This window comes from Phyllostomus hastatus, unplaced genomic scaffold (genome assembly GCF_019186645.2).
Source record: "Phyllostomus hastatus isolate PE091 unplaced genomic scaffold, TTU_PhHast_1.1 phas_contig_148, whole genome shotgun sequence".
NCBI lineage: Eukaryota > Metazoa > Chordata > Mammalia > Chiroptera > Phyllostomidae > Phyllostomus > Phyllostomus hastatus.
The window spans coordinates 17,341,003-17,364,417 of NW_025333607.1; the positions used below are offsets into that span (position 1 = coordinate 17,341,003).

The 23,415-nt window shown below is 44.9% G+C and overlaps 1 protein-coding gene across 13 annotated transcripts in view; it reads left to right on the forward strand.

The window, feature by feature from the left end:
* The window catches only part of ESRRG (estrogen related receptor gamma), a 508,248-nt gene that overhangs the window by 479,566 nt on the left and 5,267 nt on the right, over positions 1 to 23,415 (forward strand). For all 13 annotated transcript variants that reach the window (XM_045861556.1, XM_045861545.1, XM_045861578.1 and 10 more), the window contains one exon: positions 14,924 to 15,193. In XM_045861556.1, the coding sequence (XP_045717512.1) occupies positions 14,924 to 15,193 (270 nt within the window). The remainder of the gene's footprint in view (positions 1 to 14,923; positions 15,194 to 23,415) is intronic.

The window sequence follows — 23,415 nt, forward strand, 5'->3', positions numbered from 1 at the left end:
TCTGCGACGGCTGCGTGCAGTAAAATAAATACTGACGAAAAGACAGTGAAAACAAACTCAGCCTCTCTATGCTGATGACTCCAAGCCATCCTCCAAGCTTTCATCCGTGTATTCGATAGGAAATAGATGTGTTCCCAGGAAACATTGTCAATGGTATTGTCTATTTCAATAAGGGGAAAATGATAAAAAGAAAGCCCTAATATCGTAGTGATTTACACATAACTCCTGGATATTCGTTTACGTCAAGGGTTATTGTTTTTAAATTGACAATCATCATAGAACGTTGTTTACGGAGCTGAATATTTCATGGGAGGCTAAAACTTCCCTAGGGCATCCCCAATAATAAACTTTCCGCAGAAAATTTGGAATGGATGGAGTGCTTCAAGGAGGAGCGGCTGCTCAGAGTGAATTCTCTTGTTGAGGCGTTTATTCCCTTAATAGGAATTTTCTGATCCGCTGTCATCCCCGTGCACGTACCGGGTGTCACTGCCTCCGAAACACTTGTCATTCTTTAATGGAAACAAAATAGTCATTGCAGCCAGAGCCACAATGTCATTCCACCACCCCTTGCTGCGTCGGCAATAGTGAAAATGACAGAGCGGCTCTCAGTAGGGGTAATTAAAATGTAAATATTGATATTTTATTATTTGAAATTACTTTCCAGTGAGGCATTTAATATCTCTCCATCTGTGCGGCTCTGTTTAGCGGTCACTTTAGTGCAGCTCTGGGATACCAGGCGGCGGCTTGATCCCCGTTATGTCAAAATGCTTGTTGCTGCTTAATTTTGATATCTAATTAAGTGGAAAAGTACAGTCCACACTGTAATCCACAGCATCTTAACCAGCTGCTTGGGTATATTTAGAATTAATCTCCACTATGGAATCATCCTAATGTATGCAATTAAGAGTCTGCCAATGGCTAATTAGGTGTATTAGAATCAAGCAGCTTTTTTTTTCCCCCTCCATTTTCCCCCCTTTTATTTTGGACTCTCGCAGACATTAAGAGTGTCTAAGTCGTGTGAATGCTGCCCAAATCGAGTTAGGAAACAGTGCGACTTCCGAATGGATTGTTCCTGGGCTTATTTCTTTAAATTAACCCGATGTGGGGATTTCAAGGGTTTCCTGCCTCCGTGAAAGGGACCAGTCACAGCCAAGAGGCTAGGTGGATTCGGAGGATAAATACGCTTTCCTAGAGATCAAAGCGGGGGGAGCAGGCAGTGTTGTGGGTGCTTGCGTGTTCATTCAGGGAGGCATCACGGCCCGGGAGCGTTCTCAGCGCAGCCGCGCCTCCCTCCTGCATGCCGCTTTCGAGTGGAAGAGTGTCCCCCCGCAAGAGTTGTGAGAAGAGGCTCAGGTCTGGTCCGTGTATCGGAGATCTGCACTACGTAATCGCATCAGGCAGCCTTTTACGGCGGATAACAATTCTGCGTCCGTGTGGTGGAGGAGTTCCAAGAGCTGTGTCGTGGCATGTTTTTGCTTTTGTTTCGTTTGAACTTGGCCAGTTATCCAAACCGGGGGCCGCGTAGAGAGAAAGAGGGGGAGGCAGAGAGCTATCGAAGGGGTTGTCTCTGTTGTCAGTAAGATAACTGCTAGCCTCCCCCGTGGAACGGGTGCCAAGCCGTAATGACTTAGCTCTGCTTGAGCCAGCAAACACCAGCCGTGAACTTGGGAGTAAATATTCGTAAACAGATCTTCATTAGCCACTGAGAAAAATGGTGCAGGAGGCTGACTTGAAACAGGAATTCAGAGACGCTATCCCCAGCACAAATTATGCCTGTGTCTTTATGCGCAGGCAGTGAGGACTTCTAATATTATTTGAATGTGAAGTTTCAGGGTCAGCGTGCTATAATTTCATATGTGGCATGCGTCTCATGGATAACATATTTCTTCCATGTCCTTTCATGAATACATATGACACTTTGTTTTTAATGGCCTGGACTATAAATCCTTTAACTTGCATTTATGCTGAAGACCTGATTTTTTTTTTCTACCTCTCCTCCTTCTGGGCCATATGTTGGAGACACAGAGTTAGAATGTCTTTTCAAGAAAGTCAAGTAAAGCTCACCTGAAGGATTTTCTTTATTTTTTTTTCCTGCTTTATTTGTAACTGGTACAAGTGCAAGAAGGGGGGATATTAATATTAACAGCAAAGACACCAAGTCTCTAATAATTAGTGTTCTTGTTGGAATTTGTGTTTCTATACCAAGGGACCAATTAGGTAAATTTGAAAAGATTTGAAGGCATGTTGTCTAAAATTAATGCAGGAATGATAAGCGATTGTCTCTTAGAGACCCCAGATAGCATTAACTTCTCGTCCTGTCTGGGAGGGCTCCCCCGGCGACCAGCATGTTCCGCTTGGTTCTTCTGTAACTGGGAGCAGAAATACAATTTTCCAGTCTTTAGGTGAATTCATGATATTACCCAGGTGTTCACGATGCCAACATTGTGCCTTCACGTGTGTAGGCGTGGCCCTCACAAATGGGAAGATGATGACAAAAATATTCCTTTCACAAGACTGTGTGACCTTAATGCCAGAAACTCCACCTTTGTCGATGCAAGCAGATACATTGGGAGAAACTCGGAACTTCCGCCTCTCTTGGATGGACAGCATTTATTCTAAAATCAGAGCGGGATGGATGGAGGGTTTATTCCCCTTTTTCTTGTAATTTTCTTTTTTGTGCTAACTTTGTAAATGTCATATATTATACATACTTATACATATATATGTGTGCATGTATGTATATGCATATATTTTTAACACACTACAGCTCATTTCTAATTTATCCAGTGGGTGGAATGTTCTTTTAGATTCTTCCCTATCAGAATAGTATGCTGGGACACACATAACAGAGAGAAAGCAGCCATGGCTGACTTACTATTTATAGATTTCCTTTAATGGTTGAATGTTCCCAAGAGAAGCATTTCATCTTTTCAAGAAAGTTATTAAACTTCATATGTGAGCAAAAGAAAAATTCACAGAAATGCACTTTTAATTTTAAAAACATTTTTGCGTCAGAAACTCAGTGAAAACATCAAATGTTAGAAATATGAAGGGAAGTTTAAAATGCCAATAATCTGTTGCTTTAAAAAAGCTAATAAAAATTGCAGTTGAGTTTCCTCCAATAGCTAAAAAGTTTACTGAAGGCGTATCTCTCTCTCGCTGAAGTCTGACAAACAGCATGCTTCACTACTCATTTATTGGTTAGTTTATTAACCTTTTGCATGATGCAAATGTGTATTTGATTCTACGATTTATATTAGCAAAATGCATCTCCTTGTGTTTCTCCCCATATCTCTGTTTTAATTGAAAAACTATAATGCCCAATACACCTAATCTGTTTGCTCATCAGTTCAAACTCTCAGCCAGGTAAGCTCAAAGGAAAAAAAGAAAGAAAAACAAAGTACACACTGAAACAGTGTGAACTTACTACCTAACTTACTACAGATCATCCTGGTCTCCCGTATAATTTCCACACAGTCCAGCATGAGTGTTTTTAAACCGAGGTGCACCCCGCTTGCCGAGCCCAGAAGCTCTGTGCAGGGCCCTCTCCCGCGATGCTGGCTCCCGCAGCAGGTAGAAGTGGTCCCCTCCCCAACGGTTCCACAGGGGTGGACAGACGCCCAGTTTGATAACCCGAAACACGCCTAAGTGGCATTTGAATTACATTAGCACCCCCTCGTGCAGACACAGGGAAGGTCACAACCGACAAGCACCCTCTTCCTTGTTGGCACATGTCTGACTTGCTGCTGTGGGAGGGGGCGTCACCTCCCTCCCCGTGTGCGGCTCGGTGGCTGTCATGTCACCAACGCCTCTGACAAGTGAGTGTTTACTTACCGAGAAACACTCAGGAGCACAATCTATTGTCCTAAAATGGACTGAGCGGGGGGGGCCGAATGAATGCATTTTTAATTGCATTGCTTCCTTTTTGCTGTGTTTGCTTCGACGGGGAGGAACCCATCATGACAAAAACCAAGATTTCTGTCCTGGCTGTTGTTGCTCAGTGGATTGAGTGCCGGCCTGAGAACCAAAGGGTTGCTAGTTCGATTCCCAGCCAGGGCACATGCTTGGGTTGCAGGCCAGGTCTTCAGTGGGGTGGGGTGCACGAGAGGCAACCACACACTGATATTTCTCTCCCTTTCTCTCTCCCTTCCCCTTGGTCTAAAAATAAATAAAATCAAAAAAAGCAAACAAACAAGAGTTTCTCAGTCTGCTTACCATTTTTAAAAAAGTATAGAAAGTTTCTTTATCAGTTACTAGGGCTTTATAAAACCTAGATCTGAAATCTCCTAAGAATCCATGTAAATAAAAGCAGATGCATATTTTTTTATTCCGGCAGGTAGAAAGAAGCAAGGATGTTTTCATTCCTGACCAGACTAGGTTAGGATTTCAGAGGTTTAAAATCCTGGCTACAGAAAGTAAATTTACAGGTTGTCAAATAATTATACAGCTAGAACAAACTAGAGGTATTAATTATAGATACTTGAAAGTAATAAAAAATCATTGTGACCTTATCATGGGAACTGTTATAATGGTTATTCATAAATATAAGAGAAAATAGGCCAGATGATAAAAATGTCTACTTTAATTCCAAATTTAAAGGGAACAAGCTGATGTTGAGAAATTTAGGCAGGAGTTTATCAAAATTTAAGTGGCTCCAAAGGAAATCCTGCAACTAGATAGGTACTCACAAGCAAAGAACATTACATGTAATGGGTGCCTTGAATACTTTATGAATGATGAAAAATTAGGCAACTTCTTTGTTATATATTCAGAAATCTTTTTGTTTAGGAAGAGACTAATATTTGAAATACTCGCTTCATTTTTTAAATATACTTAGCATGCATTTATTTTTTGATTAAATATATTAGAGTGACATTGGTTAATAAGATTATACAGGTTGAAGTGTACATTTTTATGATACATGAGCTGTATATTGCCCTGCGTGCCCACCACCCAAATCAAACCATCTTAGGTCACCACAGAGGAGCCTTTGTGGCCTTTACCCTTTACTGCCCCCCACCCTCTTCCCTCGGATAACCACTGTTTGTTGTCTGTGTCAGTGAGTTTCAGTTTGATATCCCACACGTGAGTAAGATCATGTGGCTCTTAGCTTTTCCAGACTGACGTTACACTTAGCATACTACTCTCGAGGTCCATCCATGTGGTCACAAGGGGCAGCATTTCATCTTTTCTTATGGCTGAGTAGCATCCTGTAGTATACATGCGCCGCATCTTCTTTATCCAGTCCTCTAGTGAGGGTCACCTTGGCTGATGCTGTGTGTTGGCCACCGTGAATAATGCCGCAGTGAACACAGGGGTGCAGAGATCTTTGCAAATAAATTTTTTCAAATTTTTCTGGTGGATTCGCAGAAAAGGGATTGCTGGGTCCTATGGTAACTTCTTAATCTTTTGAGGAACCTCCATCCTGTTTTCCCTAGTGGCTGTTGCTCCTTCTTTCTGAAAGCCAGGTGAGGAGTTGTGAAGGAATTCATCATTCTTTCCTTCGGCCTGTATAGATTGAGCATCTGCCGTGTGGCAGGGTGCGTGTGCTGGGGATTCAGGAGAAACGAGGAAGGGGCGAGCTCTCCTGTCCAGAGCTCGGGCAACGTGGCAGCCCCCTGAGAAGGATGAGGACACATCTGCTGGGTGGCAGGACATTGCGTGACTCCTGTACTTGCTCATGTCTGTACCTGGAGCCCCACTTTTGTATTTTCCAACTTATAACTGTAAATCTCCCCAGGTGCTGCCTGGGAACAGTAACGGCAGTGGGAATGGAAAGGAAGATGTTTGTAGTTGATTCCAGAAATATAAGAGAGAAGAACTGGTGAGAGATCTCTGGAACACCAGGGGTGGGATAGGGGTGGATTATAAGAGACCATTCTGTGTGGTGTGGGCCCAGCTCCCACTCGGGAAGGCCAGCAGAAAGTGAGGTCCGGTTCAGGACCCACGCTCACAGATCGGTTTTCCCATGGGGAACCAGGCCTGCATTGTACCAAGGCCGTTTTACGACTTGCTTTTTCCTAAAACTCCCTCACCCTGAATTGAGACTGCAAAGTTTACTGCATACCTTTAAAGTAACTTCCTAAAATCTATGCTAAACCTTCCAAGGACCAGTATAACCAGTTCAACCACTTTTCCCTTTACATTTGCAAATATCCTTCTTCTGTGATGTAATTAGCAGCACCCTCTCCTTTGTTTCTTGTAAAAGGTAACCACCTAAAGCGAACCTGTGCATAGTAAATGAGGACCATCCTCGATGTAATGTGCCCAGAAAAGCAATAAAAGCTTGTCAAGACAAGGATTGGCGTGCTCTCCCCTTGAGAGAGTGGCCAAGGTGCTCTGAGGAGCTCTCCCCTTGAGAGAGTGGCTGTGCCGTCCCTTTTCCTCCACAGGACTCCGTAGTCCGTGTGAATTTGTCTCGTCTCATCCACAATGCCGCGGACACTACGGGCCAGTGTCCGCATCAGTGGATGATGACGTTAGGCATCTGGGAAGTCGGGGAACTGTGGGTTTTGACATTGGGGTTGAGAAAATGAGCTCACTTTTTAGCGTGTTCGATCATCCACAGAGAAGTTACCGGGGGAGCTTTTCCAGGAAATGTGGCCAGAAAAGGAGAAGAGGGCGCAATAGTGAAGGAAGTTCCATGTTGTGCCGGAGAGTCTCAGTTGTGTCCTTGAGAAGACGTGGGAGAGAGAAAGCATTTGGATTAGCAGACGGCATTCTATTTCGTAGTTCAGACAAAGTGTGAAAAGCCACAAGCAGGGAAGAATAGGGAAATACCGGATACAAAGATTTTGGTGTTCCTTTATTCCAGAACAGATGACGGAGGCCTGAACCAAAGCTACGGAGTGGGGGGACGCAGGGAAAGTGATGGACACACTTAGAAGCTCGTGTACAACGTAACAGTGACCTTTCCCCTCTGCATGTACCTACACATCATTCATTCTCTGTGGCACTTAATGTTTTCTTCTTCCTTGTGGTCTAACCTCCTGTTACTGTCCTGTGAAGTCTTGGAGGGCAAGGAGTTTACCCTGGTCATCTTCTGTGTTCTATGGTTCTGATCACAATGCTTCACTTACCATAGAGGCACTAAACACCAGCTGATCAGAATCTGGTTACGGGGACACCGTAGGAAACCTAATACTGTCAGCCGGGACCAGACCTTTGGGAACATCTTCCCCACCTTCTCATCACACAGACGAGAAATCAGGGACCAGAGAAAATGAGTCATTTGTCAGAGTCAGGCAGTTACTCGGTGGCAGAGGCAGCCCCGGTGCTGGGCTGACTCCTTCCCAGTGCAGCGATCTCTGGGGCTCACGGGGCCCACACAGCCTCGCACGTCACACACGCAGCTCTCAGTTCACGACTCTGAATCATACGGGGCTGGGGACGGAGGATCCTTTGGGGGTGTCGGGTGCAGAGGCAACCTCGAGAGTGAGTCAGTTCTCTGAGGATGCGGGAACAGTCTCACCACCGCCTGGGTGGCTTGAGTAAGAGAGATGCCTTGTGTCACAGTTCTGGAGGCTGGGAGTCTGGGACCAGTGGGGGCTCCTCCGGACGGCCATGAGGGAGAGTCTGCTCCTGCCTGTCTCCCAGCTTCCGGTAGCCCCCAACAGCCCCTGGCAGGTAGATGGCATTCTCCCCGTGTGTCTTCACGTCGTGTTCCCCCGGTTTGTATCTGTTTCTGTCTGAATTTCCCCTTTTTATAAAGTTACAGCCGTACTAGGTTAGGACTCACCCTAATGACCTAACGACCTCTTAGCTGCCTCATCTTCAAAGACCCTGTTTCCAAATACTGTCACATTCACAGCACTGGCGGTTAGGGCTCTGTAATCTCTGGGGAGACACAGTTCAACCCCAGTGGGGGCCCAGTTAATGCCACCGGCTGTAACGTGGTGACACTGGAGCCCAGACCTCCAGGCCTTGAGGTCACAGCCCCCCCCACCATCAGCCTCTTCCCTCCTGTGTCACGCAGTGACAGCAAACCCTTCCCTTTGGGGTATTTGACATTAAATGCTTCCCACTGACTCTTTAAATGTCTACAGGAATGTCCACCAGTTTTACAAATCCCCAAAGTTCAACAAAGAGTCGGTATGCATTTTCCTTTGGAGCGTTGAATTTCAAATCAAGGATTAGGCTCCACTGGATGGAGACTCCTCGGGAATTTCCCAAAGGGGACAGTGCTCACAGAGCGGATGTAGGCTGGACTGGCTTCCCCTGGACCACTGGTCAGTGCCCTGTGACACCCGATGGTGTTTCTTCACCCGTTCTTCCCAGTGATCGGGTGGAGAAAGTCAGACTCAGAGACGAGTTCTTTTTCCTTCCAACCGGAAATACGGCTTCAAAACCACGCCTCTCCCTCCTTAGCATCCTTCATCCTCGTGAAGGGAGACCGGACGTGCCGTGTTCTGAGATATTTTTCTAGAGTCCTCTATTTTACAGCACCACATTCCTTTTTTGTGTGGGCGGTCAGATTTTAGTCCCATCAAAAAGGGTGATCTTTCTGGGCGCAACTTTCTTGTTTTCAGCTAGCAAAAAAATGAAGGTTGTAAACCAAAAAAAGGCACTGGGTCTCCATCCTTTAAAGCAGCTCCGCCTGACGTCTCCTGACATGTTTTCTTTCTCCTTGGCTCCCCTGCAAGGATGGAAGAAGTTAAGTTGAGGTCAAGGGGGAGGGAGCTGGGGAGAAGCTGAAGGCAGCATGTCAGGTTCTCCGTAGTCAGCCGGTAGTGGCAGGGGGGTGAGATTCGCAGAAGCAGCGGCGCACGCCGTGCGCACAGTCTCTGCGTCCTCGTTTTGCATTCAGCTGCCCTATATCCAGGCCTTTTCTTCCCAAGGCGGCTGGCAGCGGAACACCGCCCACTCACGGAAACAAACAAACAAAAAAACCGTTGTCATCATTTTGAGACATTCCTGTGCTGCCACTAGAGAATACCTTTTTTTAGCTCCTGTTACGCTTTTAACTTTTCTAGCAAGCTGTGCCGAGAGACAAGGGCCAATTGCTAAATAAAGTATTTTTCCCAGCACCACGGGGGCATGGTTTCCATTTCTGTGCCCGTCAGTAGGCAGGTTGTAAACTCGTCTGCTCGGGGCACCTGCAAAATCGGGTAAGAGTGATAATGCAGGCCCTGGCTGGGTAGTTCAGTTGGTTAGAGTGTCACCCTGATATACTAGGGTTGCAGGTTCAATCCCTAGTCAGGGCACATACAAGAATCAACCAATGAATGCATAAATAAGTAAAACACACACACAATCTCTGGCTGACTCTCTCTCTCTCTCTCTCTTTCTCTTTTTCTCTTGTGCTCTCTTTTTTTTCTCCCTTCTCTCTCTCTCTAAAATCATTACATACTTTTTTAAGGAGTGATGATTCTGACTCGGGCTGGTAGATGTCACCTTTACAATTCTTTTCTCCCTCTCTTGGAATTTCCCACCACACTCCCCAACTCGTTTGCTGAATTCCATAGATGGCGGTCAACTCTGCCATGTACATATTAAGTAAATTTTGAATCAGAGCTGAGTCTTTCAGGTTTTCTTACTTATCCTGTGAAACTACTACTTAAAAATAACGGCTCCACAAAATCTCTGGGAACCCTGCTTGAAGTATAAAGACAGATTTTTTAAGGAATTGACAAACATTAAAGCATGTGTTAACAAGAAAGGGAGCTGTCGCATTGTTGTCAGCTATTCTTACGTTTTCTTATTCAAACATAAAAGAATGAAAGGTTCAAAGGGTAGCCATGTGGGTGTCCTGTCTAATGCCAAAGTCCTAATGCAATAGAGCAATCATCCTCATCATCCCTTACAAAGAAAATTTTCAAATAAAAATGATTCTAATAGCACCAGGTAGATGTTCGAGCTCTCACCTTTGCACTTGACCTTTCTAGCTACTTAACTCTGGCATCTTTGGAGATCTAGCCTATGAAGTCCATGTCTATAAAAACAAAAACAGAGAGAAAGCCATTCATGTATATAGCACGGGCGCCCAGGCCTGCACATACATGTATACACGCACCCTGCAGGCCCCAGAGCTAGGGATTTGGTGCATCTTAGAGCACATGTCTGCTCATGTGGAAAAATCAACTGGCTTGAAAGCAGAGTACGTTGATCTGTAACAAGGGTTATGCATCTGTGCATCCCTGGGTAGCAAAGACAAAATGTTCACGCCATTGCTATTCTTTTCTCCACCAGCTCCTGTAAACACCAGGCTTATTTGTATGAGAGAGAAAGCAGCTCACTTTTGCCACGTTGCTCAGTCAGCTTCTCTCGACGAACTTCGTTTGCATCCTAGGGAGTCATTATGGCACAATCATGATTCTAGCATGACGCGCTGTGTGTTGAAAAGTGTCCATGTTTCGGAGGCACGGAGAAACCGCCGTTCCCAAATGGCAAGCGGCCGAATCAAGGCCCCGGTGAACTGCTGTTAATGGACACCCCGAAGCCTGGCGAGGCCCGCTGCCCGTTTCAGGGGAGCGGCCGGGAGAAAGCCCCTCGCAGGGGTTAAACCAGACGACGGCACCGCAGCCTACTTCTGTCAGCACTCGGTGCAGGAAACGAACATGTATGCTTTCTGAAATGAAAGTGCACTTTGGAAGACGAGCCGTCAGACTTTTTTTTTTTTTGCCCTTCACACTTTCAACTGCTTCGCCTTTTTTGTAAGTCGACTGCCAAGTGCATCCGTTTGCCAGGCTAAGGGGAAAAAAAAAAAAGTACGTGACAAGTGCCCAGGGCATCGCTGTCATCCTCCGAAGTCTCCGGGAGACAGAGGCAGGAGGGTTGGCACAAGACATACTCTCTTCAAGCCTATTACTTCAGGGGTACCTGCCTCTTGAGCGGCTTTTCCGTCCTCCCAGATGATGCTATTCCCCACTGTCATCTGCTGTGTGCGGAGCGCACTGTACTGCAGATAAACACGCTATTTAACTGCGGGTCAGGGTAGAGAGTCAGTCTGCCAGCGAAATGCCCGAGATACATTAAATGGCAAGACTCCAGGACAGAGATGAAGGCAGATCAGAGTTGTCAGCGGCGTGCACGGCCTGGGCTGCAGCGGGGAGGGGGGAGGAGAAAATGCGCCGTGGTGTCAGTGTACTTTAAAAAGCTGTGATACAGCCGAACATTTAAAACTATAACCTGTCACACACCAAAGATTAAGATCCCGGCATGCACAAAACGGGAAGTTCACACGACACCCCGGCAGAGCGTATTTTATTTCACCTGGGAAAGGGTTTTCTCTGCAGAGAGAGCTAAATGTTACAGGAGGTGAGGACCTCTAACTTCTAGCCCAGGAGCTATAAAGCACCACTAAATGCTGGCCGAGCACAAACAAGTAATTACCGTCCAGGGGCAAGGATGGGTGTGCCAGTGGAGTCTTCGTGTGCTTACCAAGTGCCTTCGGCTCAGTTTACTGAAACGTGTGTTTTGCATTTACACCTGGGGCATTTAGGTTTTGGTACATTGCTTAGATCTGATAAAAATAGTATTGTATCCGTATGTCTGTGCATAAAATGTAGCTAGCACTCCTAAAGGACAGGTCGGTGAACTTTGTGGAATGAAAATTTAATCTGTTACGCATTCGGCGATCAGGTGAGCACAGCTCTCTGACAACAGGGTGGTTACCCAGGCCTTTGGTCGGGAGACCTCTTTCTGCTAGCTTCTCAGTTGCCGAGGGGAGCTAGGAAAGGGTTAACGTGTGGAGATTCAGCGATTTCTAGACCAAGAGGAGAGAAAAGTCCAGACTTGTATTTCTGGTGTGTCAAGTGCGGATTGTTGTCTCCCCTATCATTCTGCAAAATGACGCCTCCTTTAATCAGCTGAAATGGACTGGGAGGCCGCGAGCAAGCAAACTTGTCGAACCTGCAATGTTATTTCCCATCCTCCCTGTTCCCCCCCACAAAAGTACTTTTTCCCTTCTTTTATTTTTTTATTAAGAAGCGAATGGGGAAAGGGGAACATTTAGGTTTATAGGAAGAATACACACACACACACACACACACACACACAGCCACCGGCACAGAAACAAATGGCAGGATCTGCCCCCTGCAAAAAAACTTTCATTGCCTTTTTTTCTTTTGGTTAATGAAAGCCCAAAAGAAATATGTTGAGACACTGTTATGGCTGAAAAATTGTCCGTTTGTAAATCGCAGGGACAAAGAGGCCTGAGCAACTTTCAAGTTTCCGTGCACGTAAACGTCGATAGCGAGCCTTCTCCATCATCAGCACTAAATTCACATTGATGCCTCTTTTCTTCTCTGTATTGATCCTTCCATGAGAACGCAGATTTGTATCTGTTAATTAATGCGTCCTGAAACAGCGTTTGTATTAATCAGGCAGATAAGAAAAATTGGATGGCTGCGCCCTCCTGGCAACCGTAAAAGTGCTGGCCCTGATAAAATCGTGGAGGGACCTCAATAAAAAAGTTCCTCCTTCCACTCAATAAACTAATCATCCTGCTTTTAATTATTCGGCAGAAAGATGTGTGGAGATTGGAGAATGTGTAAATCTATTTACTAACAGAGGGAGGACGGGCCGTCACAGGAAGGGGCTGCGGGCTGCGGGCTGCACGCTCGGCCCATCTGCTGCGGCAGGAAACGGCCGGTGGGGGACGAGGAGGAAAAGGAGACCTAGGGAAATGGAAAACGGCTTTTTGGTCGTAATTTCCTAGGTGACTGACCACTTACTGTTTCCTCCATTGAACTTACAAAAGAAATTCCTGTAGAGTCCCTTTTCCTGAGTGAAGCGTTTTAGGTATGCAAGACCTCTCTCTCTTGGGAAGGGGGAACAGAAAATAGAGCGATATTGTTTGTTTGTTTGTTTGTTTGTTTGTTTGTTTGTTTGTTGTGAGTGTAACCTTCTCAAACCCAAAAGCAAATGGAGCCATACCTCCTCAGATAAGATCAATACTTTTCTCTTTTGAATCCCTGTTTAAAATGATGTCAATGGTTATAGCTAATTTTATGAGGATATTTATTGATACAACCTCAAATGGAAAAGACAAAAAAAAAGAAAAGAAAAGAAAAAAAGACTTACACAGCCAGTCCAAAGGAAGATCCGTCAAGCAGTATGACAGCAGCTTGATAAACAAGGAAAGAAACGCCCCTTACAGATAGATGCCTGAAGCCCCCCTTAGGTAAAGCCGGACTAATCCCTCTGGATGATTTTATTAAACGCTTCTACTTAACGGGGCCAACAGCACACTGTCGGCTGTCACCAACAGGCCAGGAGATCTTCCCCTTCCCCTTACTGTGCTGTCATGGCTAATATCACAGGGGATGTGAACAAGTCACAGGGATAACAATGGGGACAACAGTGACCGTAGCAAGAGCCTAAGAAGGTGGGACGGCACTGAATAAAGTCTAGACAGAGAGTAAAACTAATTTCATAAGTTGCGTTACCCAAAAATTTCCTCCTCTGTAGAACTGCTGGTAGCAGTACCTCAAATTAGGGTACCGTGGTCCTCAAAGACCACAGGAGTGGTTGGTGGGTTGGTTACCCTTGGAGTCCCTGGCCTAACATTGGAAATGAAGGTGAACTTTTAGAAAATAAACTTTCTTTAGGACGCTTGGTAAAAGAATGGCACTGGTTATCAGATTTATTCACTAAGCTCTGACTCTTTAAATTTCTTTTAGAATTTAGATCTGGTTCCTCTAAGTCATAAATATATCTCTTTACTCCAAGCAGGCTTAATTGTTCTACTTCATCATTTCCTATTTAACCTCATTTTCATATATATCTATATGTATACATATTTGCATATGTTTTCTCAAGCTCAGAAAGGACTGTAAGCATGCATGCATAAATGTAGATGAGGTTTTTAGTAAATAATTGAAAACAGTCACCCAGATATTTCAGGTAGAAATAATACCTAATGTAGCTACCGTCACTGAAGGCGTATTATAAATTTGTGTCTTGTTGAATGGTTTTTATATTTTCCATTAAAAAATTGAGGTACAAGCAAATGATCTGCTTCAAGGTGAGACAGCCAGTAGCTTCCCGGGGCTAATGTTTAAATTCAGTTCTGGCTCTGCCCAGCCTCTCCACAAAACCCCGCTGCCCTATATTTAATTTTTTAAATAACTGGGACTTAATCCCCAAAATAAACTTGCTTTTCTGCTTGGTGAAGAGGCCCTGGTGCTAAGTACTCCACTCTCTTTTATACCAATAGTCACTATTTTTAAAAGGAACTCACGTGAAATACTGTTGTGGACAACGTATCCAGTTACAAAGGTGCTCGTGACTATTGTAGAGAAATGTTTCCAAATTTCACTCCTCTATGTGACCTACATTATTTGTTTTCCTTTACTTTTTGGCTTTTTATAAAGAAACTTTTCTGCCCTGGCTGGCGTAGCCCAGTGGATTGAGCGTGGGCTGCAAACCAAAATGTCACAGGTTCGATTCCCAGTCAGGGCACATGCCTGGGTTACAGGCCACAGCCCCCAGCAACCGCACATTGATGTTTCTCTCTCTCTCTCTCTTTCTCCTTCCCTTCCCTCTCTAAAAATAAATAAATAAAATAAAAATAAAAAAGAAACTTTTCTGTTTAGCAATGCTAGTTTCTAGACACGAGGCTGTTGAAACGCTGACTTTCTATGAGTCCTTAAAGACCTCAGCCAGAAAAATCAAGTATATTTAACGATTCCATCGTATTTTCCCCTCGAGTGCAAGATGCAAAACCGCTTCTCTACTGAAGTCCCCTCAGCCCAGTCTATAAATACTGGGAAAACACCACCCTGTTGAAACTGGTTGGTGACTTTTCCTTCACCGTTCACAGAACTGACCAGGGGAAAATGTAAGAGCGTCTGATCCAACTCAGCATAATGTTGAGTCCTAACGCAGAGGCCGTCCACCCTGCAAAGGTAACGTGTCATTGGATACGAGTGTGTCCAATCATGGCTTTCGAGTAACTGGATCTGCCCGTCTCCCCACGCAGGCTTCTCCACGCTGTCCCTGGCCGACCAGATGAGCCTGCTGCAGAGCGCCTGGATGGAGATCCTGATCCTCGGCGTCGTGTACCGGTCTCTTTCCTTTGAGGATGAACTCGTCTATGCAGACGATTATATAATGGACGAAGACCAGTCCAAGTTAGCGGGCCTCCTTGACCTAAACAACGCCATCCTGCAGCTGGTGAAGAAATACAAGAGCATGAAGCTGGAGAAGGAAGAATTCGTCACCCTCAAAGCAATCGCTCTTGCTAATTCGGGTTGGTATTATCGACACGGTCCTTGTCCCGTTTCTGAATATGTCAGTGTCACCCTTTCCCTTGCCTTCTTCAGAGATTTGCTGGGCCCAGCTGTAAATTCTTGTATGAAACAGCAAAATTAGAGTCATTATAGCTTTCGAGTGAAAAAGTTAAAAATAAGAACAATCAACTTAAGGGGAGTTATTTTTTATTATATTTGTCTATTGAAAGCTGTGGAATTTTTGCCGCCTTGTGCATTTGCTAATATGTAGTGTATGGCCATCCTCAGGACAAAATTAGCTCCATTGTCTTGCATGCACGAGGGAAAATAAGTGTGAATAACAAATACACACAAACCATTTTTCCCCTTCGAAAAATGCAAACTTTGCAATTGAAAAAATATATATATATTTGGTGGTGTTTCTGATTTTGGTTATCAGTGAACACTGCCTTCTTACCTTCTGGAGTCCTGTAAAGTCCAATTGTGCCGAGGGAGTCTTCTTCCCCTCCAAGGTGCTTACTGCTGACGGGGTGCGGGGTCAGAGTTATGGGAATACACAGTCTTCGCATTTGAGCTGAAACGTGCTCACGTCAGGAGCCACCTCTGATAAGTAAAAATCGTTGGCGCTTTGTTGTTTTCCCCTTTGTGCCTTCCCGAGCGCTTTCTTGTGGTCTCAGGTCTGTCTCGGCATTTGCATAAAGTTCCGGATACATCCCTCCTTAATGACGGGCCGATCATTAGATACCTGCTAGTCGATAGCGTGCTCTGATGCTCTGTACCATTGACAGCCACGCCGTGCCTTCCCATCTGCTTTTGTTTTGACCCTATCTTTGAACTTTATCTTGGTTGCCGGCCAGTAGTTTTCCCTTTAATTACAAGAAGGAAACTGTCAATAAAATCTGTTAAATGGGACGCAATGAGTGGCTTGAATGGGCGGACGGCTATTTGTTCAAATTCTGCAGCATTCAAGGTATTGACAGTTTGTTTTCTGGGGCCATATGTGACGATCAATCTCAGGCTGGGCTCAGCCGCGCTGAAAAATGAAAAACCAGATTGCTTTTGCTTCGTTGTGGATGACGACTTTGTGATTTGGCGCGGTCCTAGTGAGATGAGACCTTCTGCCCAAATTGCCCCCATGAGAGCCAGGGACGCGTGACTGTTTTTAGAAATAATTTTTAATTGATTTTGTAATTAACAGTTCATCTGCAATATTGATGCCCTGCATCCTTGGGCTGATAGAGGGGAAATTGTTCTCCACGATGAAGTTGTGCTTTCCTCCCTGTCTGGATAATGGAGTGCAGCGTTTCACACTCTTCTCTGTGGGTGCAGCCTTCTTCCTCGCGGCAGCAGTATCTTCTCCCACTTCCCCGTGAAACTGTACAATGTGATTCACCGTGACAAATGGCATTGTGTCGCGGACCCTCTGGAACCCCCGGTCCTGCTCTCTAAAGAACCAAAGAGGGACACGGGGGTTGGAATTTTCCGAGAATTTATTAAGGTGCAGAGACGTCATTTTACAGCCTCTCCTGTAATTAGATGAGCAGTTTGGGAAAGCATTTTTATTTGGTAATTATATAGAAATTCAAATTTAAACATTTACTTGGATAATTATTTAGAAAGTACAGCAAGCCTGTTTTGGTATCTTTGATGTTTCCAATTGCCTTTTTCGATAATTAACTAATCATGAATGCTGAGCAATGCTAAGATTTAATCATCAAAATTGCTAAAGATTTTATAACGTGAGAAGTTAGATGCAGACTTTCTGGCTGTGGACTAGGATGCAGGGTATCTCGGTGGCAGCATTTCTGTCCCCATTGCAGAGAAGTAGAATCATTCACGTTTTTATGGATAAACAGTCGAACCCTACACACTCTTCCCCTAGGAGGAGGAAGTGACCTACTTTAGACTGGTGATCAGAGGTTATTTAAAGAACTAGTTGGTTTGTGTTTCTTGTTTCAAGCCAGAAATAATTAACAAGCCCCCCCCCCACCTTTTCCCTTTCTTATCGTACTAACATTACTTTTTCTAAGAAAATTTCACCTTGTCACAAAATTTTCCCTCATGGTATTTTAGCATTCTTTTAGCCTCTCAATACCAGTAGCAACTGAGCCAGCACGCACAGTGAAGGGAGACGAGTCAGCGCTGTAAGCCCTGTGCTACCCCTGAGTGTGCCCCTCCCCTGTGCTGTGTAAATACGGTCCTTCTCTTCCCGTCCAGCCTGCAAGCTCCACCACCTCACTCGGGATACCGGACTCAGAAAGTCATTTTCTCTGATACTGTGCATGATGCCACTCATTCCTTTTTTACCTTCCTTTCTTTTTCTTTTTTTTTTTCTTTTTGGCCATTATTGGGAGGACAGTGATAAAGTTGTCGATGTGATCTTGCTTAGACCCAGCGATTCTTTCAACTGCTCATAAAGACATCCATATGAAAACGTTTCAATAGGATTTCTAGAGACCCCAAAAAGCTTATAGAGTGTCTTTGAGTATTTAGAAATTTCAGATCGCCACGAGTAACTTTGTGTGTAAAAGAAAATCTGTTTCAGTGTCATTTACGGATATCTTGGCATCCCCTCTGTGGCTGAAGGTGTTCACCACCATCGTCTCATTAATCTAAATTTCAGCTTATTTTAAACATCTGTCTTTATTCAATAATTACGAATGTTGTGCTTACGCTCGGGAAACAGAGAATCGGCTTCCTGATAATTGCTGTCATCTTTTTTGTCGCTTTGTTTTCATCATGGGCGAATTCAGGAACACTTACAGCACCAGAACACCAGTGGAGTATAGTCTGTATCTTCGGCTATATGCCCCCCCAAAATATATATATATCATGAACTAATACTGTAATTCTCACATTTAAATCTTTGAAAACCCTCAGTAACTGTTCCAGTTAATTTTGAAGGTGAAAACCACAAAACTCAGAGGCTTACTTAAACCACATACTCCGCTGTTCTTTGATTTTGTCTCACATCTGCCATCACTGTTGGAGTTATTTTAATTTTATTTAAGACAGTATATTTGGGTTGTTTTTTTAATGTGATGCAACCCTTCCATTTCATGCATATTTATATTTGAAATGTGTGAAACAGTACAGACTGGTTCCCAGATTTTTTTTATCATGCTCAGCATTCACTGTGCATTGACGTGGTAGAGGAAATACTGACTTCAGGTGTATCTACGCTCCCGACCTGGGTAATCAGCACATAGAATACTTTGCCATTGTTTTTTCTAAAGGGATGGCATAACAACATGTTCCTTTACCGGTCTTAGGATAATGAGCATTCCGTTACAGAAGGTCATTACCGTGGTACGGATCGTTGATGACCTGGGGAAAGTTGAAAGATGTGCCACCCAAGTTGGAATCAGCCTTGGCGTATTGAATATCATTGTCTTTATCACTTCCAGTCAGCGGAATTAGGAAGCTCCTAGAAAAATATAAGCTACTGGAGGCAGAGAGAAGAAGGCCTCGAGTACGTGTGAGGGAGGAGGAAGGGCCTAGCAGGGAAGTCGCCCTCGGTGAGGTACACGTGACACTGATAACGGCGACCGGGGATTTGTGTGAGAAGCCTGCAGGAAAGACATGGGGGACCACGGGGGTGTGCTGCGCTCGCCATTTTACACGAATTCTGTGTAAGAGTGAGTGGTGTAGCTGATGTGAACGTAGAGTCCTGGTTTCACAGCCAGAGCCGGACACGAAGAGAACAGCTTTCCCGACACAATAAATTTCAGGAAATCAGGAGTTCTCACCGTGGTTCAGCAAAAAACGGAATTATTGTGACTATTTTTAACATTAGGAATACAACTTCTCTGAGTTAGCAAACACCTAAAAGTTATTTGATCCAACTGCGTACTTGAGACGTGAGCAGTGTCCTTGGTAGCTTCGCCAAGTGTTTCTGCAGCCTGGATGGGAACTCTCCTTGGCTCACTGATTTCTGGAAGGGGTCACTCCATGAGCAGCCTCTCAGTCCCTCTCTGTCCCCTTCACTATTTTAACATGAAACACGACACACTAAACACACACACACACACATGCAGAAAACCAAGGTGTGGCTTAATGAGCGTATTAGTTTCCTACAGATGCTGTAACAAATTGCCACACCCTGGTGGCTTTAGATCGCACGTATTTATTCTCTTGCACTTCTGGTGGCCAGAAGTCCATAATCAGTGTCACTAGGTTAATGTACCCGCAGGGCCGTGCCCCCTCCGGAGGGAGGCTCTCTGGGGACAGCCCCCTGCCTTGACTTTCCGGCCTCCAGAGCAGCAGGCCTGGCCTTCCTTGGCTCATGGCACCTTCCTCTGTCTTCAAAACCACAAACGTGGCCTTTTCTTCAGTGGCTTCGAAGCTTTTTTTCTTCCTCTCCCTCCCGCTTATAAAAACACTTGATTTCTCCGAAGACACAGTTTTCAGCCTTCCACCGTGAATGTGAATAAAAGTGAGGCCGAGAAAGAAACCTTTGCAAGACATCCCGGAAACCCCTCCCTTCCCACAAAAGTAACCATTGTCCTGACTTCAACAGTCGTCAACTTTTTGTGTCCTCCGACGGTTTTGTTTGGAGATGTATATCCCCAGGCACAGCAGCTGTGTCTTGTCCATCAAAAACCTTTAAAAAAAATTCCTTACGGAATTTTTATTCTTCTTTAATCTAAAAGTTCCTCTTTCATTTTTTTGCTCTGTTGAGGAAGTGTGGACTTGGCAGATTGCATACTCCAAATGCAATTCATCCTGCTTCTCTGCCCTTTGCATTTTGTGCAAATTAGCGTCTGGATCCAGAGACTTAATCAGACTGGGTTCGATCCCTAGGGCACCTACAAGTGGTGTGTTGTCCACCAGGAAGCACGTTACATCTGCTTGTCTCTCTGTGATGCTCAAAACTCACATCTGTCCATCACTGGGGGTTGCAAAATGGTGATTTGTAATTTTACCCCTTCTTTTTTTCATTCAGTAGTTGGGATATTTATATACAGTGATTCTTGTTCTCATCCTTATGTTGTTACCAGTGATATAGTTTGTTTAGGAAAGGTAGGCTAAATGCTTGATTTTTCTCTTTATTTACCTGTTCTCAAGATAAAGAACTGGCACCCTATTTTTTAATGTCATTAGACACACATGTTTTTAAACATATTCAATGGATTTCAATCAACTGCAGTTATAACCCTTTTTCAGGCTCGAATTTGGGGTCTGTATGGAACACAGGTGCTGATAACATCCTTCCTGTTCTTTAGTGTCGGTCAAGTTCTACTGCAGGCCAGCCTTCAGGTCAGCATCTGGTATCCTTCTGAGTGACTCAGTAGTTTAACAATGCCCCTCCTGTCTAGTGTGACAAGGTGTTCCATGCTCATCTAAAGTGTTTCCAGGCCAGGGTCTGGAATGCAGTTATAACCCGGATGCTAGGTTGCCCTTGCCTCATTGTGACATCCCTGAGTTGGCCATTCATCCTGGGCCCCTTCAGGGGACCAGTGAAATGATGATGATGATGTGTGTGTATCTTGGGGACACCTTGCCACCCAGTTTTTATGTAAGTGATGTCTCTGGGTTTTCTGTTTTGCCGTCACTCCTTCTCTTGATCTCTTGATTGTCATTTGCAGATTTAGAGAGATGAAAATATTTTGCTGCCACTACTGTCATCTTCCCTGTGTCCAGTCTGCCCACTTTTAATCAGAACCTTAGGATCCGCAACTTCTTTTTTAAAAAAAGTACCAACTGCTCCGTCCATCAGGAGCCCATGGGCCGCAGCCTCAGCCCACACTCTGCAACGCCCCAGCTCGGGGCACCCCAGCGGGGTCGCCCTCTTAGACTCGGTCTGGATTGCATAGGAAGTTCTGAGACACACACTGTCTCTTAGAGAGCAGCTTTATCTCACCCCTTTGTCGTGTCCATCACATTGTGTTTTCCGCTCCTTTCATGACTGGAGGAAGTCGCATTCCTATCAACTCCCACCTCAGAGAGTAAAATACTGAAAGTTAATGAATTGATTCTATTTTATGATTAGGAGTTGAAGCTTAATATATGGGTGATAATATAGCTATCATTTACACTCTAGTTATCCTTTGAAATCTTGATTTTCTTAAAATAGCATTTGTTTGTCTCACTGTCTAGTTCAATAGTTCCCAACCCTAGCTTGGCCAAAGAATCACCTAGATTTTAACAGATACTGGTGCCCTGATCCAGCCCCAATGTTCTGATTTTCTGATTCAAGAAGTCTGGGCGTGGGCCTGGGCATATCAGGGTTATTTTTTTCCTGCATGAATCCTGGCACTATTTCCCTTAAAAACATAGAGTTAAAGAAACCATCACCAACAACCGAAGCGAAATAATTGTATAAACGAATGCCAGTTCTATTGAGTCTGGCATAAATCTATAAATGTAGCCTGAAGAACAAAACAAAGATTAAAGCTACAGAGTCCGAACTTGAACTGGGATCTCTAATGGAGATTAATATTTTCCTCAGCAGCCTGCCAGCTGAATCATGGTCTAATTAAATAGTTCAGATTTAGTGAGTTTGCATTTAAAGTATTAGCAGATCCGAGAATGGGTAAAGCTACAATGAGTTAGAATCTTTCCCTGCAAATGGGAAGTTAAATTATCATAGTAATTTGATTAAATCATTTTTAAATCTCACACGCTAAATCACAGCCTTTAAAGAATAGTTTGAAGTCTTAATTGCTGTTTGTGAGCATATCTCTCTGCTATTTGTTCTCGCCTCATTTCCTGTGACATCCTATAATACATCTCCCGCTGGGCCCCAGTGGTGGGGAAGGAAGGCCCCACGGCGGGGTGGGGGTGGGGGGGGTAGGGGGGACCGGGTGCCTGTGCCCCTGTCTTCAAGCATGTAAAGGTCTGCCTTGAAGAAGAAGGCGACACCCTCTGTAGAGTCCCAGGAGCTGGGATCCAAGTTTGGAAGTCGGAGACAGATTTGGAAAAAATAAGAAGACGTTTCTAATAGTTACCTCTGTTTTGGTCCAGTAGGATGCTCTCCCCACGTAGAACCGAAAATGTCTTCGTGAAAGATTTCAACTCATTGAAAAGAGAAGGAAAAGAAATGTCATGTACAGGGTCACAAATTCCGGCAGCCTGCTGTGATGCAAAGAACCCTGAGGCTAAGCCGACCTCCAGCCCTTAGTCCCACTGCCACGTGACGTGTGGGGAAGCTGGGAGAGGAACTGAGGCCGGGCCCGCGTCAGACGCAGGGCCCACGGTGCCTGAAACGGGCGCTGAGTGCCAGGTGTATTTGTTAGGTTTGTTCTGCGTTTGGGGACCTTCTGCTCGGAAAAGAGTCACTTTGTTTTAATTCGGTCTATAAAGAAGACCATTTCTGTTTCCCCACCCTTTTATTGCCCGCCCCCCGTTATTTCTCAGAGTGCTAACTCCTAGTACAAGGACAGGCTGGACAGGTCCCCTCACCTCTGTCCCCTTACTGCAACAGGCCAGTCTGTCATGTACCAGGACATTCACCGTTGTGTGCGTCCCTGCCACCATTTACCCCTCCGGCAGCATTTAGTGCAGAAACAGAGGCAAGTATCAGAGCATGTAGTTGTCATCTCTGTGACTATTGTTTGTCACTAATGTCACAACCCTCAGACAAACTGAAAATGACGTGTGCTGGTTTGAAAGACAAGACCCAGCCCTGGCTGGTGTGGCTCAGTGGATTGAGCGCGGGCTGCTAACCAAAGTGTTGCAGGTTCGATTCCCAGCCAGGGTACATGCCTGGGTTGCAGGCTATAACCCCCAGCAACCGCACATTGATGTTTCTCTCTCTCTCTCTCTCTCTCTCTCTCTCTCTCTCTCCCTCCCTCCCTCCCCTCCCTCCCTCCCCTCTCTAAATAAATAAATAAATAAATAAATAAGAAATCTTAAAAAAAAAGAAAGAAAGGAAAACAAGATAAGACCTGTAAGGAGTGGATGGGGTTACCAGTCACCCGGGAACCATTCCGGAGAGACTTCGAGAAAGCAGCAGTGTGTAGGGAAGGACGGGGGGCACCTGCTGGACAGTGCCTTGCATCCCACCCCAGGGCCCCACTCCGAACATTGCCCGTGGGGGAGCATTCCTTCTTTCGGCTCCTTCAGGCGGGAACCAAGTCCTGAGCAGTTAACACTTAAAAACAACGGTAGTCCAGATTATTCACAACTCTCCCAAAGAAACGTGTCATTATAACCACCTAACGTAAGTAGTCAGACTCCACCAATAACGCGGTCGAAATGGCTGCAGATGACCTCATAAAAGAAAAACCATAAACAAGAT